The following is a 17133-nucleotide window of genomic DNA, read 5'->3' as shown; positions in this document are numbered from 1 at the left end:
CGTGTGTGAGGGCCGCATGGACTCTTCTAAGTACATAAATGTGCTAGAAACTGCGTTGCTGCCTTCATTCACGAAACTTTTCGGTGACACGAACATGGATAGTGATAAATGCCAGCAGGATAACGCGCCTTGCCACAAATCTGCCCGCACTATGACTTGGTTTCAGGAAAATAGCATAGAGCTTCTTGACTGGCCTGCCCAGTCGCCAGATCTGAACCCCATAGAACATTTATGGGGTTTATTAAAGCGTCGAGTTAGGCGCCACACAATTAACAACAGAGAAGAATTGAAACGCTACCTGCGCCTAGAATGGAACGCGATTACTGCTGAAGACTGTAAAAATCTTGTTAGCTGTTTACCAAAAAAAAATTCTGCTGTAATTAAGGCAAAGGGTGGACCCACAAAATATTAATTTTCAATGAATAAATAGTAAATTACAAATAAAAAAAAAGTTTTGTTTTATTTCTGTTTGATACTCCGCATAAAACTGAAAGATGTCATGGGTGCTCAATACTTTTGGCCAAGGCTGTAGTTACTATTTACGAGTTATGTAAGGACAAAAATAACATTTGAAACAATATTCTGATTGCTATTGTCTAGTAGACGAAATAATTATCCTTCCAAAACAAGTATGGCGGCTGTCGATTTTATAAATTGTTACTTTGCCCGTTGAGCCCGTCCTTGACATAAATATACCGATTTTTATATCCTAACCGTCTTCAAACTGTCGATTGAAGTAAATCTATAGTTTAAATAAAGTTTTTATCAAGATGGCGAACAAGTTTGTAAGTATGACTATCAAAATTTTGCTAAAGTATGTACGGTGTACTTAACTGTTAAATATCTTTCACTGCTACACGAGCTCCATCGAATTAATATCCATTATCATTAATTCTATCAAGTACAAGACAATCTATACATATAATAAATCTGTAGAAAAGTAATTTTTGTACATTGAAGAAATTGGCAAAAAAAATAGCCAGCATGTTAAAGGATAACTAACAGAACCCATTTCCATCATTTTTGTCATTTTTGTCTGTTTGTCTGTTTATCTGTTTGTTTGTTCGGGATTCACGTAAAATCTACGAATTCAATGCAGACAATGCTTACATACAAAAATTCTACGTAACTTGGGGTATTACTTAGTTTTTGTTTCATCGAAATCGATTCACTCTATCAAAAGATATGATTAATTTTGTGAATTCAAGATGTAAAATATTACGACACGCAATCTGTTTGTCAAAACTGTACATTTGAATGTTGTACTTATATTAGTTGATCGGCCTATTATTAACCTTTACACAGAAAATCACACCTTCATAAGTATATTCGGAAGAAAAAAAAAATGAAAATTGTGTTTAGCCAAGGTTAAAGTAGCTCCATCTGTGGTAATCTGTGTTAAATAAAATACATAAAATTTGTCAAAGGAGCGAAGTGGTAAATGACAATAAATTACCATACATTCTTTATAGAGGATTATTATTTCAACAGATGGAGTTGTGTATTTTCCGTAATTCACCATATTTTAACACGTAGTGTAATTTTTCGATAGACATTTCAATAGTGTTTGTCAGTTTGCCGAGCCACATCAAAATCCAATTATAATTATTACCTTGATGAAAGGAAAATAATAGTTCTCAGCCAAATTTAAAACGGTGCCATCTAAATTATTTTTTGAATATTATGTCAAAAATGATGACTTTAGTATAACAATTAATTATCATTTAAAGTTACAGATGGAGTTTATATCAGGATTTTTTCATAAACATAGTTTAGCTTATCTTCCACTAATGTGGTGGCCTTAAAACAAATTACTTTGAGTGAGTAGTATTAAGTAGACCTCCATTATTGTTTCTGATGCAAAATATGTTAACTTAATCCTAGAAGAAAGGAGTATCTGTCTCTCGCAAGCGCTGCTAAGCGTGAGGTAGGTAGGTAATGTAGGATTCTGTAGCTTTAAGAACAAGCCCAGATACAAAGTGCAGATAAGAAATGGGAGCTTTCTCGATTTAATACCATACACACGTAAAATGCTTTATGCGTCTGAAAACGTACAAATTGCGCGTCGCATACCAGAGACATGCTTACTTTCAACTTCTGATCGCAAATACACTGGTCACGATTACGAACAGTCTCAGTAAGACCCGAGCCAAGTCTAAAAAAACACCTTTTATATAAAACTACGTTTGATGTCATTCAATCACAAAGACATAATTGTTCTCTGTTGCAAATCCTATCCACCTGTATCCTATCCTAATCCAGCATGCATTGCAGGTGTGCATTGCACAAAAACCAATGGTATCCTATTCGAGAAGTCAAAAGAGTCGACCTGCCAACGTCAGCTTCTGCGCTAAGCAAGTGTTCTTAATAGTACCATCAGAATTACATTCATCGTTGAATGAGGTGAATAAATTTTTAGAAACCACAATAACAGTAGGAGCCAAAGCATATGATCGCTTCATAGAGCTCTGATTGGCCCCAGGTGACCAAGTCAGGTCTGATTTGTTCGTTCATCAGATCTTTGAAAGCGTTTCGGTGGATACTTACTGTCGTCCTGGGTGACACAAAATATGGTATATAAACGTCCTCCGCAAGAGCGAAATTTTCCCGGTGTGCGGTAGTGACGCACAGTATACAACACTTATGTTCCTTTCGATTTGCTGGCTCCACCAAGAAATGACAAATTGCAAGCGTACATTTTGAAAATCTTGGCAAAACTGCAGGTTTCAAGTACCAAAACATGAAGTGGACTCTCACAGATACGTACATTTTGCCTATTCGTGAACTAATGCAAACATTTCGGTGGAGTCCCGGCTTAGGCCTCCCCCACATTAGGCGTGCGCGATCCTCGGGCGTGTGAGTAGCGCGGGCGTCGCGAGCACGCTGCATGAACGTCGCGTTTTGCTGCCCTGCGGCATTTACCTACAGCGCGCTCGCGGCGCGCACGCGCCGCTCTCCTTGACGTTTAACTGCTAAGGCGTTTAGCGGGCGGCGGGGATAGCAGGCGAAGGGGTAAGAACGCAACTCGAGCGCCGCGTGCTCGCCGCGAGCGCGTCGCTTGCACTCTTCACACATGCCGCAGGGCAGCAAAACGCGACGTTCATGCAGCGTGCTCGCGACGCCCGCGCTACTCACACGCCCGAGGATCGCGCACGCCTAATGTGGGGTCAGCCTTACCATAGTGAGTAAGTGCACAGAAAATCCCCGTCATACAAGTGTTTCTCCCCAGTAGTGAAACTATCCTACCCTATGCGCCTGCTGATGATGATGACTCATTTTATCATCCATCCAGCTATTCCCCAACTATGTTGGTGTTGGCTTCCAGTCACCGAATCTGTTTGAGTACCAATATTTTGCTTGGAGCGACTACCTATCTACCTATCTTCAATCCAGTCAACTACACAAGCCGATATCCATGGTAAGACTGACAGACTTTCTGGCTTCTGATTAGTCGCAGCAGCTGCAGAAAATGTACAAATGACAGCTTTGTCAGACTCAAAGCATATAGCATAGATTATAACTGTTTCCTGTGAAAATTACTTACGCACCATACGTAATAATTTTCCAAATTGGCTGACTAGATCCAGAGATATTCACAACGTCACAAACTTTACTTCTTTTGTTTAGATAAATGGTCACATCCACAACACAACCTTGATCAATGAATCTATGCGACTGCTAAGTGCTAATCCTAATTATACTGTCACGTGAAAGAATGCACCTACGGGATAAGTAGTATTTTGACTATTCTATATTGCCCACGCAGACGAAGTTGCGGGCAACAGCTAGTTTAACATAAACCCTATACATTTTATTCTAATGGAAATACTCCCAGCGGAAAAAAGAATTACTGCACTTTTTTCTGAACATATGGTGATGGGGTATCATCCATATTGCGAGACGGTAAAAGGTCAAAGGCCTTGTGTATAGGGTGTTACGATCATTGTTAAAGGGTGTTCAATATATGCAAGTCAAGTTGTTAGTTACTTGTGACTTTGTGAGTCATAGGTTGCGTTGTGTTGGAGTGATTGATAAAAAATTGAATGATGTTGTTGGTTCGATTCTTTTTTGTTTTTATTAGAAAGGACGACTGTCGAATTCTTCATCTACCACTATTTCACAATCCAATTTTATTTCTTCATGTTCTCGTAAATAAATGTATTTCTTCCAAAGTGTTAAGGATGAACGCAAGTTTATTCCTCGTTCAAGCAAAAACTATGGACTTAATTTTCATAAAACTTGACAGTTATAGAGACAGAACGCAGAAAAGCGCAATGGAGCAGTAAAAAGGCTGACAACGATTTTAATAATCAGTTCCCTGCAACAGCATATCATTTCACCATTTCACAGTAACCGCCAACAGAATTGATATAATTCACGGTGTTAATAGCCAACACAACGCAACCCCTGATTATATATTAATTTGTCACTGTATTCGCATGAATCGCGTGTGTGATTCACTGGTAATATCGACTGATAGGTGATATTATGCAGGACCGGATTCAGGAAGCGCGGGACTTGTATCAAATGTAGCGGGATCTACGAGTAAGTAGTGGAAAGTGAGCTAAAGAAAGGTCTTTAGAAGGAAATTTACAGTACTTTCATTTAATTTTGTTGTTAGTTTTGTTACTCAAATTATTTGCTAAGTTCGGACAACCAGAGAGTTGAGAGATGTTTCGATAGAATAGCAATCTGTTGACCTAATAAATTTTCATGACATTCATATACGCGTCTGAAAATTATTTGTTTCCATTAAGTTTAATTTTTGCTAATTGTATACCCAATTCTCCATTTCATTAAGTTTAAGATGAAGCCCACTTTAGGAGTAATTTTACCAACTAGGACTGGTAACAACTGCTACTTTCTCTGCGATTATAAATCCAGCCCTGTATAAAACACGTGCTACATATGTGACACGGCAATAATGACGTGTTTGCTCCCCCGTGTATTTATTTACAAATGCTGCTATATAATATTTATTTAGCTTTATTCCATAGAAAATATTTCGAATACTTTTAGGTGTAGACTTTTGGTCTGATTGAACTTGGGTGTTATTTTCGTAATAACAAAATTCTGATATCTTTTTAAGGGTCAACATAAGACTATTTTAACTGTGAACTATCTATAATGATAATAAATAAGACTTTGCCAATCTTATCACTATGTAAATAACTTTAACAAGTAGGTTTTTTAAGTGAATCAGTGCTATTATCAACTTAAACTTAATACTCGAAGTAAAATAGCAGTGTTGCAGGCTTTCCATGGACAGATGTAAGTACTGACGACGAAGAAGACTACGTATGCCACAAACACGCAACTATTGAACTAGCTAAACAAACCATACCATGACATTACCATGAGTCAGAACACCCTTGTAATTATTCTGCAAAACATGACAGTGCGGATACTGTCAGCTTTGAAGCCTCATCATCAAGTCTAATATTAGGTATCTTGTCTATTGTGGACTATAATGATGTCTTGTGACGTCAGGGGCCTATAGAAAATATACTAACCTATTGAAAAAAGTGCTTTTATAGTTTTCGCAATGCCTGAACGTCAGTGAATTCTTGCTAATATGTATTTATAAATGAGAAACTGTGTTCTGTCGCGCTTTCATGCCGAAACTATTGAACCGATTTACTGTTTTTTTGGTAGATAGATGGCTCAAGTCCAAGAAGGGATTTAGGCTACTTTTTACCCGTTGCGAGATGTGGGTTTCCTGGGACATAGGTGAAAAGGGGAACAGTTACTAATATTGGCAATTGACTACTCTATAACTTAAATTATGTATTACAAGAGTTAATTTACTATTAGTCTTTTTCTATTTATCCGAATCCGATATTCTTCTTTAAAGTGAACCCTTAATCAATGCTAACAACGCGCTCATTACGCGAAACTCAAAAAACATGGATTTTTATGTTTTGTTTTTAACATTTATTTATTATAACCTTTATTTCTATCTTTTTCATCCTAGATCCAGACAATAAACGGCGTAGTCCTCGTAAGCTGGCGACAGCGAGTACTGGAGCGTCAGATAGAATATGGCGCCCGACTGGGCCACGTGGTGCTAAGCCTTGCTAGAATGGAACTCAACAACTTCTATAAGAATGTCATGCCCGTCGCCGATTACTTTGATCAGACTAATATGTTGATTGCGGTAAGTGGATTTTTGTTAATTATTTTATTGTGCTTGGAAAAGAAGGAAGTGTTGTCTATCGGTGGATTTCTATAAACTAGGATCCGTTGATCTGCAATTAGAGACTCGTACTCGTCATGTTAGCCGAAACATATTCCATCGACCGTCAGTTTTACGACCTACGTGCCCTGCCCATTGCCACTTCAGCTTTTCAATTCTTCAGCATTGCGGTTAGAGATCGAATATTAAGATTAGGTATCAATACCTACAAATTCACTTATGTTTGATCTCTAATTGCTAAACCACGGATGGATAAGTTATAAAAATCTGCAGTAAGGCATCTTAGGTCCCAAAATAGAATCGGATGTTGCAAATAGGTATGTTTTAGGTTTACCTACTTCACTACGCTGAAAGAAAACGCGTATGATTTTTTATATCGACATCTTATATCTATACTAATATTATAAAGCTGAAGAGTTTGTTTGATTGTTTGTTTGTTTGTTTGTTTGAACGCGCTAATCTCAGGAACTACTGGTCCGATTTGAAAATTTCTTTCGGTGTTAGATAGCCCATTTATCGAGGAAGGCTATAGGCCACCGTGAAACCGCTAGCAGAAGCTAGTAGGTTATATTTATGAAAAGCTTCTCTTCTTGACATCAAAAATTATCACCCTTTAAAAATGTTTCAGAATGTTTTTGGAAAAGCGTGCATTTTATTCAAATCTTGTATGAAAGTTATCTATAGCTTAATAAGAATTACTTTCTTCTTAAAAGCCTTGAGAACTCCTTATCCTTGACCAATGGGATTGTCTTTACGTATCAAAACAAAACGATTTGTCGGCCAAGGTTCTTAAGCGTTTTCGAAGGTTGAATACCACATTACAATCATTATGCGTTTAACAGTTTTTAACCTTCTTCAAAAAAAGAAGACTCTCAGTATGACTTGCGTGTAGGTATAGTAGGTACCTACCTGTATTGTATTCGCGATTATCTAACGTTTCGCAGAAAGTTGATGCGGTTTTCAGCATAGTACTGTCGTACCGGGAATAATTATCTTGCTCAAAATGAAAAACTGATTCGATATCACGACGTTTATTGCTTGGGCTCGAGAGGTGAAGTCACACACTTCAATATAAAAAACTTATTCTATGGAACAAATCGAATACATTTGAAATGATTGCCCGGTCAGTATCAAAAATATCTAACGAATAAAACCTCACAAATGAAAAAGTTTCTAACTACGTTACACGAGCTACGCCCTTAAGATAAAGTCGAAACTTTATCACAAAAACGCAACTGTAGGCTGGCAATCATATTAAATGTCCCTACCTAAACAACCTAACTTAAAATTTACCTATGCGTGGAAATTAAAAACACGTCCCTCACAACGGGATAGTTTACAATAACATGTGAGTTGTTTACTTAAGTGTGCCAAACTGCAGTTGCGTTTTTGTGAACCTACCTATTTGCCAGAGTTAGGATATACGGTTTTAGTATTAAAGTCGGGTTTTTGGGTACTTTAAACATGTGAAAAATATTATCTAGTTTTAAAATTATCTTTTAGATAAGTAGCAATTTGCAAGCAGATTATCTAAATCCGCATAGCGTTTAAACTTCGTCAGTCTGAAAAAAATACCATACCTGCTACCTGATATAAAAAATGTTAATTATTTAGATACTTAAACAAAACTTTCGGATGAATTGAAACCATTTTTTTTTTCAAAAACTTATTAAATTCCCTAAAAGCTTCTTTCATATCTAGCAGAGAAGACAGTTTTTTTCTAAACAATACTACAGTCGCTGTAAATAAATGAACAGAAACGACGAACATTGGATTGTTTCCAAAATACATACATCATTATAATCTATGATAATGTCCATTGTATGCATGATTTGGCAACTGCTCACGTATTTCGACGCTCTTCCCAAGCGGCCCATTAGCTCAGTTGGTTAGAGCGTCGTGCTAATAACGCGAAGGTCGCGGGTTCGATCCCCTCATGGGCCACAAATACCTTTTTGCATTTTTTTTATTAATATATTTTTTCATTTTTCATGTTTCTTTATAGAGACCCAATTCGATCAGATTCTTCTTATTTCTTGTGGGGCATAAATTATGTCAGACTTTTTTGTTAATTAAGTTATCTACGTAATAGAGCACCTGAAAAAGTTTACAAATGCGTGCTGAAAAATATAACTTACATTAAGTTTCTCCAATGTTCAATAAACCGTTTCATGCCTTAAAACTTAAAAGTTTGACTCTAGCGGTGTCAAGGCACCTCCATACTTCTTCGCGCACCTGGATAAGAAAAAGCTTATAACCTTTTTCAATCAATCGACTTTTTAATCGTTTATTTTTTAATCAGATCTTTTATGAAATTAACAAAAAAACAAACAAACTCTTCAGCTTTCTAAAATATCGTTAGTTAAATAAAAGCTTGTAAAATCAAACACAGAAACTGTAACGTCACATCGACATTCACAGCACGTTGATATTAACCAAATTGTAGGTAATTATACAAGCAGGTCTTGCATTTATAATGACAAAATCACCAGTTAGCTGCCCATCGCACGGCCGAACGTTTTACTTGCAGTGGTTAAGGATTTAGCTGTCTTTCTAGAATGTTCTTAGAGTTATGGCGAGCTTGACAAAAAGCTTTTTTCAGTGAGTTATGGGGGCTTTTTGTCCAATAGACCGACAAAAAAACTGTTTCTGGACTAGTTTGAGTGTTAATATTATTATTTTTGATGGACTGGGGAGCTCGTGGCTAATTTAGTAGCCAGATAGATTGATCATAATGTTAAGCAACGTTTGACGTGGTCGGTCCTTAGATGAGGTTTCCATCTTATCATGGTTTTGGTGGGGTCCTGGCTGGCTGTCATTTGAATATCTTTGGCAGTCGTGACGGTTGCTAATAACCCTGTAAGTTTGACAACCATAAATTCTCAACAAGGGGATCCGGGTTACTGGATTGGAAAGAATGGACAAAATCACCAGTTAGCTGCCCATCGCACGGACGAACGTTTTACTTGCACTAGTTAAGGGTTTAGCTGTCTTTCCAGAAAGTTCTTCGGTCTTCGAGTTATGGCGGGCTTTCTGTATTTAGGTCCAAGTAAAATGTCTTAGACCAACAAAACCTTTCTTCCTTGGTTTGAGGTTTAAGTGATAAAATTATTATTTTTGGACTGAAGTGCTCGAAGCTAAGCTATAGCCGCATGGATCAATTGGTTATAAGGTTAAGCAACGTTTAACGTGGTCGGTCCTTAGATGAGGTTTCTACCTTATCATGGCGAGTTTGCTAGGCACGTTAATTCGGTGGGTCCTAGCTGTCATTTGAATATCTTTGGCAGTCGTCATGGGTTAAGAATCCAGAAAGTTTGATGATCAGTCTTAATAAGATTCAGCTTAGTGGATTGAAGAGGGTTGGGAAAAGCAAGGCAGATGATGATAAATATCTACACTGTAATAGCATATTTTGTATAAAACAAAATATGTGCTTACATTTTCTCTCCAAAATTTTTCAGACAACTTTTCCTACTCCCTTGAATTAAAAATACCTTGACATGTGTTCTTACTGGTTATCATGCAAATAATTTCTTAAAACACATAAAAAAGTATGTATTTTTGTTCGGATACTCCGCTTAATGAGAAATATTTGTCGATTATTGAATTTATTATGAACGTTCATGATACCATTACGATGCTTTATTGCTGACTCATTTTGTTTATGTTTTTTACGTACATTATGGGTTTTGTGACCCTGCACTGTTGGGAATTTGAATACTGCTCGTGGTTATTAAATTATGTAACTCTTTTTATATGGAGGACATAATACACTACTAACATTTAAGGTAATTTTTTTCATGGTCGATTTTGGTAAGTGATTTTCAAGAAGCTGTATTTCAGAGGAAAATTATTGTACAGCAAAATGATAACCAGCAAATTGTAGGCTCAGATGCCTGGTTTTCAGATCTGATTATACATATATTGACATGTGTTGCTGGGGAGTTTGTTGCGCCACTTCTTCTTCCCAGCAAAACATGGGAAGTGGTGAAGGGCGGGCGTTTTGGGGGCTGTCTTTTGTTTTTGGCGTTCGAAAAGTGCTGATTTATCAGCCTAATTTGAATAAACGTTTTTGAGTTTATTTTAAAAACTCGTTTAATAAAAAGACCAAACTAACCAAAGCATGTGGCGGGCAAGAATGTTTTACCAAAAAACTATTGTTATTGTCATATTTTATTCATAAAAACACAGACAGTAAACAAATCGTTTATGCATTAAGTAGGTATGGAATTAATTCTCAACATTTGTGAAACACTATTAAGTATTATGAATGGTAATATTTCTACAACTGCGTCATTATTTATTGTTGCGATTATGAATGCAATATTGTTGTCTGTAGTGACTCATTATTATAAATTATGTTGTCATTTTTTCAGTAGAAAACTAGCTATTTGCAGCATATTGCATTTAATTGAAAGTAATCGCAAAGACGTAGATACAGTTAACTTCGACAGCTTACAATTAAAGATCTAAAAGATACAAAGTTATGCTGAATTATATTTTGAATTCTCTTAACAATTGAAGAAGAGACGATACAATTTTCAAATTAAAAATTCGTAAAAAGTTGGAGATTCTTAAGCTTTACAATCATCGTAGGTTTTTTAACAATCCAACTGTCCAGTATAATGTTATAACTACAGAAATGATAGTTGCTCTTTCACACTTAAATTACTGGATGTATTTTTTGTGAAACTTGGCACTCATGTAGCCTAAGTATCACATACAGCATATCACACTGGCCACTCTCTATCCGTATGCGAGGAGTAGGTAATTAGTTCCTTAGGGACGCCGAGCCAGTGCTGCGCCGAAACTAGTTATATCTATCGAATATCACAGCTGGAAAACTCTGCTCACACTATCCAAATCTTGTGACACATCAAAAATACTTTCTCCAAAATCTAAAGATAAAGTAAGTGTGATGTGTATGCGTGCGTTATCTGTGCGTGCCGCAACTGTCAACTGTCAGTGAGATGTTAAGGCGGGCTGTCAGAAAATAAAGGAGCATCGTGCGATGCAACCATAGAAAGTCGTATTATTTGAACCGACAGATCACTGGCGACGAGGATGGCGAATGTAATTGGTGTTCTTTCCAGTTTTGACCACGACGCCCAAGACTGGCGTATTTTCAAAGGTCGGCTGGAACAATTCATCAAACTGAATGCCATAAAAAGTGAAAGCAAGAGTGCCTTACTTCTTACCCATCTGTCGGATAATAGCTACCGCCTGGCTAGAAACCTTCTCCACCCGGCCGTGCTCGAGGAGGTTGCCTTCGAAGACCTCGTGAAAAAATTGGACCAGCATTTCACGCCGAAACGATGCACTTTCGCCGATAGAGAGAAGTTCTATGAAGCAAAGAAATCTGAGGGTGAGAGCGTCGAAGAATGGGCGGCGCGTGTGAGAGGCTTAGCCGTTGACTGTGAGTTTGGAGAAGCATTGGATATGATGCTGAGAGATCGTTTTATACTCGGGCTTGCACCGTGTCGGGAACGTGACCGGCTTTTTGAAGAGAATGCCAGCAAACTCACTTTTGCTAAGGCGTTGGAGGTAGCTCAACAGGCTGCGTACGCGAGATTGGCTCGATCCAAGGCACCTGCAGCATCGGATTCGGCGGCAAGCATCGTCAAGGCCACGCAGATTAAGGAGGAACCTGTGTACCGACTCAGCGGACAGCGTGCGCGTGGCGGGTCTGCCGCAGCGACCGCGCCCGCCCGCAGCTCGGACAATAGTTCCGGGGAGGTTCGTCGGTGCATGGTGTGCGGCTTCAAGAGTCATGATGCAGAGAAGTGTCGTTTTAAGAATTACCGGTGCCAGGTTTGCAACACAGTAGGTCATTTGAAGAAAATGTGCACTAAAAGGAAGGGTGAACCTCGCCTGAACTGCTTAAATACTGAAGCTGACTCAAGTGATTGCGAGGAATGTGAAGTGTATTCTTTAAGGTATGTTAGTAAATCACCAATAATTATTAATGTACAAATTGACTCGATGAGAATAGATATGGAGTTAGATTCGGGGTCGGGAGCTACTGTAATACCTGAAACATTGTATATAAAATATTTTTCTGATCGTCTTTTAACAAAATGCAACATGAAAATGTGTCTCTACAATGGCCATAAAATCTCTCCCTTGGGATATTTCTTAGGCCAAATAACATATTTAAATTGTACTCATGATATTAAAATATTTGTTTTGTCAAATGGAGGCCCACCGTTGCTCGGACGAGATTTTATGTCAAAGTTTAGAATGTATTTTACCACAGAAATTAATAAAATCCAGGATGTACCTGAGCCCGACACAAAAGAGGTGCAGCAACTTTTGTCTAAATACTCCAATCTATTTACTGAGGGATTAGGTAGGTTCAATAAATTTAAAGTGAAACTTGTGTTAAAAAAAGATGCACATCCAAAGTGTTTAAAACCGCGTTCTGTACCTTTCGCCTTAAAGAAAAAAGTGGAAGAGGAGATAGATAGACTGGTAGGTTTAAGCATACTACAACCGGTTCAGTTCTCTAAATACGGAACTCCGATAGTGCCGGTACTGAAAGAAAATGGAACTGTTAAAATTGCTGGTGACTATTCAATAACACTAAATAAAGATCTAGAAATAGACAAATATCCAATGCCTAGAATAGAAGAGGTTTTTGCTAAATTGGGTGGAGGGGAGTGTTATAGTAAAATTGATCTTAGTAACGCTTATAATCAATTTGTTCTTGAGGAATCGTCACAAGACTTGACCACGATAAGTACTTCTAAAGGTTATTTCAAATACACCCGACTTGTGTATGGCCTAGCAAACGCTCCCGCAATTTTTCAAAGGGCAATGGAATCTCTATTAATTGGCATAGAAGGTGTTAGCATATGGTTAGATGATGTTTGTGTAACTGCACCAACTAGGGAATTGCATTTCAGCAGGCTAAATGAAGTACTGAACAGAATGGAAGATGCCGGTTTAAAATTAAACAAAGAGAAATGTAGTTTTTTGCAGAATAGTGTCACCTATTTAGGCTACGTTATAGATAAACATGGGTTACGAACGTGTCCTTCAAAAACGGAGGCTATAAAAAACGCACCACGGCCAACGAATGTCACAGAAGTTAAGCGATTTATAGGATTAATTAATTATTATCGTAGCTTTATACCGAACGCGTCAGCTAAGTTGCACCCGCTGCATGAATTACTGCGTAAAGGCGCACAATGGCAGTGGGGCGAACGCCATGAACGCGCATTCAATAGGGTTAAAATCGAGCTATCATCAGAAAGGGTACTAGCTCACTTCGATCCAACAGCGCAGTTGGTGTTGACAGTAGACGCGGGGCCGGCCGGCCTGGGAGCTGTGCTCGCACAGCGCGACAGCGAGAGCCCGCACGCCGAGCGACCGCTGGCGTTCGCTTCAAGGTCATTGTCCACAAGTGAGAGAAACTATAGTCAAATTCAGAAGGAGGCGACAGCCATTATTTTTGGTGTCAAATATTTTCATCAATATCTGTATGGACGTCAGGAACCTTTTGTACTTAGGACTGACCACCGACCTTTACTTTCGATATTTGGCAAGAAAATAGGTATATCTGTGATGGCAGCATCGAGATTACAGCGTTATGCGATTATATTGTCAGCATACAATTATAACGTCCAATATATAAAAAGTGAACATAATGTCGCAGCAGATTATTTGTCGCGTGCGCCTTTACCGGAAGCGAATGGCGAAACTGAAGATCTATCTTTCCTAAATTTCTTAGACGCTAACATCGCGCCACTAACTTTTAATGATATTAAAACCGAAACCGGTAAAGACGACGTTTTACAAACGGTGATTAAATATGTTCAGAACGGCTGGCCGCGTAAAATGAACTGTAAAAATATTTTGCCATATTTTAATTGCAAAACGGATTTAGAGGTCGAGAATGGTTGTATTTTCAGAGGTCACAGAATAGTCATTCCGGCAGTCTACCGAGGTAGGTTGTTAAGAGAATTACATGCGGGTCATTTCGGCGTAGTTAAAACTAAGAGTGCAGCTCGTAGTCGATTTTGGTGGCCCTCGATTGATAAGGATATAGAGGAATGGGTGGGCGCTTGCCACACGTGCGCCGGCACTCGCGCAGCGCCGCCGCGAGCGCCTCCCTTGAGCTGGCCGCGTGACGGCGCTCCGTGGCGCCGTTTGCACATTGACTACATGAGTATAAACCAGCAGGACTATTTGATCGTAGTAGATTCATATAGCAGGTGGTTGGAGTGTTTACACATGAGTTGCGGTACTTCGACACGGGCGCTCATAACAAAATTGAAAGAATTGTTTTCAAGATTTGGTATACCTAATGTCATAGTTTCAGATAATGATGTAAAAATTAAGTCGATCGAATTTAAGAAATTTTGCGAAGTGAACGGAATCCGATATGTGACATCTCCAATTTATCATCCTTGTAGTAACGGACAGGCAGAAAATTCTGTAAAAACATGCAAGAAAATGATAAAATGCATCATTAGCGATAACAATTCTCAAAATGTAATTAACGAAAAATTATTAGGATTTTTATTTGAATATCGCACGACACAACATTGTGCAACGGGCGAATGCCCAGCAAAGCTTATGTTTGGTCGAAACATAACATCTAGATTGGACTTAGTGCTCAAAGATAATTATAATTATGAAACAAACAATGACAATTTAAAAACAAAAAGTAAAATTAGCATTGGGGATAGAGTATGGGTTAAATGGTATATAGCTAGAAAGGAAATATGGACTTTAGGTAAAATAATTAAACAAATTGGTAATCGGATGTTCGAGATATTCGTTGAAAACTACAATGTTAACTGTAAGAGGCATATTGATCAACTGAGAAAATATACAGGTGCGCGCGAGACGAACGGCTCGCGTGCTGATGTCGTGAGCCCCTCGCAGTCACCACCGCCGCCGCTCCTGCGCTCGCCCTCGCCAAAAAGGGGGCCACAGTCGCCACCAACAGTACCGTATGATAAGGAACAGCAAACTATACACGCCGAGGAACATGATAGTGGGGAGGAGGATGAGTGGGCTGAGGCTCAGGACACAGCCGTTGATGATGAGCAAAATAATTGTCCTATCATTGAATCAACAAGGTCTGCAAGGCCCATTCGTAGTTGTAGGCGTAAGATTGATTATAAACTTTTAAATGGATAAGTTACCGCGCATTAGGTGAGGCAGGTACAGGCCGTTTAGCGTACTTAGACTAAGTATATATACCTATATCTATTGCTATAACTACTGTGTGTGTGTCAATTATTAATAAGGAAATAGTTAAGTTTTAGTATTAAGCCTTATTAGTTTCACTTATTGTTAAAAAAAAATGTAACTTTGATAATAGTGTCGGAGGAGTGATGTGTATGCGTGCGTTATCTGTGCGTGCCGCAACTGTCAACTGTCAGTGAGATGTTAAGGCGGGCTGTCAGAAAATAAAGGAGCATCGTGCGATGCAACCATAGAAAGTCGTATTATTTGAACCGACAGATCAAAGTGGCATCATTAAACGCCAGTAATGTCCTACCATTGACAATCGATGGTATTGAATAAAACACTCGTGTCGCTCGCCTATCGATCGAATCGTGACGGTCAATGTACAATGTCACTAGTGGTGGACATGATTTTACTTCGTGGTTTGTTGGTGGTGGTGACGATATGACGTTCTACATATTTCCATCCTGCCCTTTCGATCATGTAGTGGTATCTTACCCGTGACATCTATCACCTATTCTCCCGTTACTTATGCATGATAGTGATCTTTCACCTCTACACGATACACCTACCTGTGGCTTCTGTCTTTTGTTCAAATATAGGACCTGTAGACTATTGCAGGTTCTTTGAGGGTCCAATTTTATGGTTTTTTGATTTCCCTTCTTTGAATCAAAGGAGGTTCCTTCTGAAGTCAGGTATTTAATTTTTATAAGTAAGTCGGGACACATAAAGTTATTTGTGACTAACTTCGGAACGGTAAAGGTACTTGATGAGAATTGTTCTTTTAAGGATAGACACTTCAGGCATAATCAAATTGCAATGACAAACATAGGCAAAGCAACACCTATAATTTAGTATAGATAAGATACCTATGTATCCTAACTAATATTATAAATGTGAAAGTAACTCTGTCTGTCTGTCTGTCTGTCTTTTCTTCACGCCTAAACCACTGAACCGATTTGTGTGAAATTTGGTACAGACATAGTTTGGAACTTGAGAAAGGACATAGGATAGTTTTTATTAAAAAAAAATATATAAAAATAAAAAATAAAATTTATTCCGGACATATAGCGCCATCTATTGGTCAAACCAAAAATATGTAGGAAGTCACTATTCCATGCGAACGAAGTCGCGGGCAAAAGCTAGTAATTTCATAAATATCAAACATTATGAAATAAACTGCGCCTTTCTATTGTAAAACAAAGCCCACCAAATGAATTTACCTATTAAAACGTTTGTTTACAAAAGGATGTATCAGTACAAAGTTAACATTCAATATTGACTCTTAAAGTAAGAGTTTAAGGTCGAATATTAGTTTGGTAAACATATTTGTCCAATTACAGACTAGGTTCATGCATTTTTAATAGATTCTAGGGCTAAGTATGACGAGACTATCGATAGAGAACTTGTTTGATTTTTTTTCATGTAGGTTTTGTGTCTATGGTCATGGACGTTCTTTGCGTGTTCTGTGAAGCCTTGTTTGTGGTCAGCGGGTATCTGCTCTTTGGAGTTATGTAACCGGTCTTGAACTTATGGTAACGAGGTACTGATAGTTCGCGTTGCAATGCCATGCGTTTTCTTTCTTCTTCTCCTTTCGTAGTGCTTGGCGGATAATTATGTTCTTAAAAATCTACAAAATTTCGACGGTATCGAATCATCTTTATCTGTGTTATCCCAAATTTCACATTTTCTATCGAATAGCTTTAAAAAAGGCTGATAATGAGGAGATGATAAGG

General features: G+C 38.2%; 1 protein-coding gene and 1 non-coding gene across 2 annotated transcripts in view; both read left to right on the top strand.

Annotated features, from left to right (window-relative positions):
* The window catches only part of LOC124646085 (adenylate kinase isoenzyme 5), a 47542-nt gene that overhangs the window by 15200 nt on the left and 15209 nt on the right, over positions 1-17133 (top strand). Inside the window, exon 5 of the mRNA XM_047186126.1 lies at positions 5975-6157. Coding sequence (XP_047042082.1) covers positions 5975-6157 — 183 coding nt within the window. The remainder of the gene's footprint in view (positions 1-5974; positions 6158-17133) is intronic.
* On the top strand, positions 8067-8140 carry Trnai-aau. Its single transcript has one exon. It is a non-coding gene; the product is annotated as a tRNA-Ile (tRNA).

Source organism: Helicoverpa zea, chromosome 3, assembly GCF_022581195.2.
Source record: "Helicoverpa zea isolate HzStark_Cry1AcR chromosome 3, ilHelZeax1.1, whole genome shotgun sequence".
NCBI classification, from domain to species: Eukaryota; Metazoa; Arthropoda; class Insecta; order Lepidoptera; family Noctuidae; genus Helicoverpa; species Helicoverpa zea.
The sequence above is the reverse complement of the archived record's forward strand: the minus strand, read 5'-3'. Positions and strand labels throughout refer to the sequence as shown.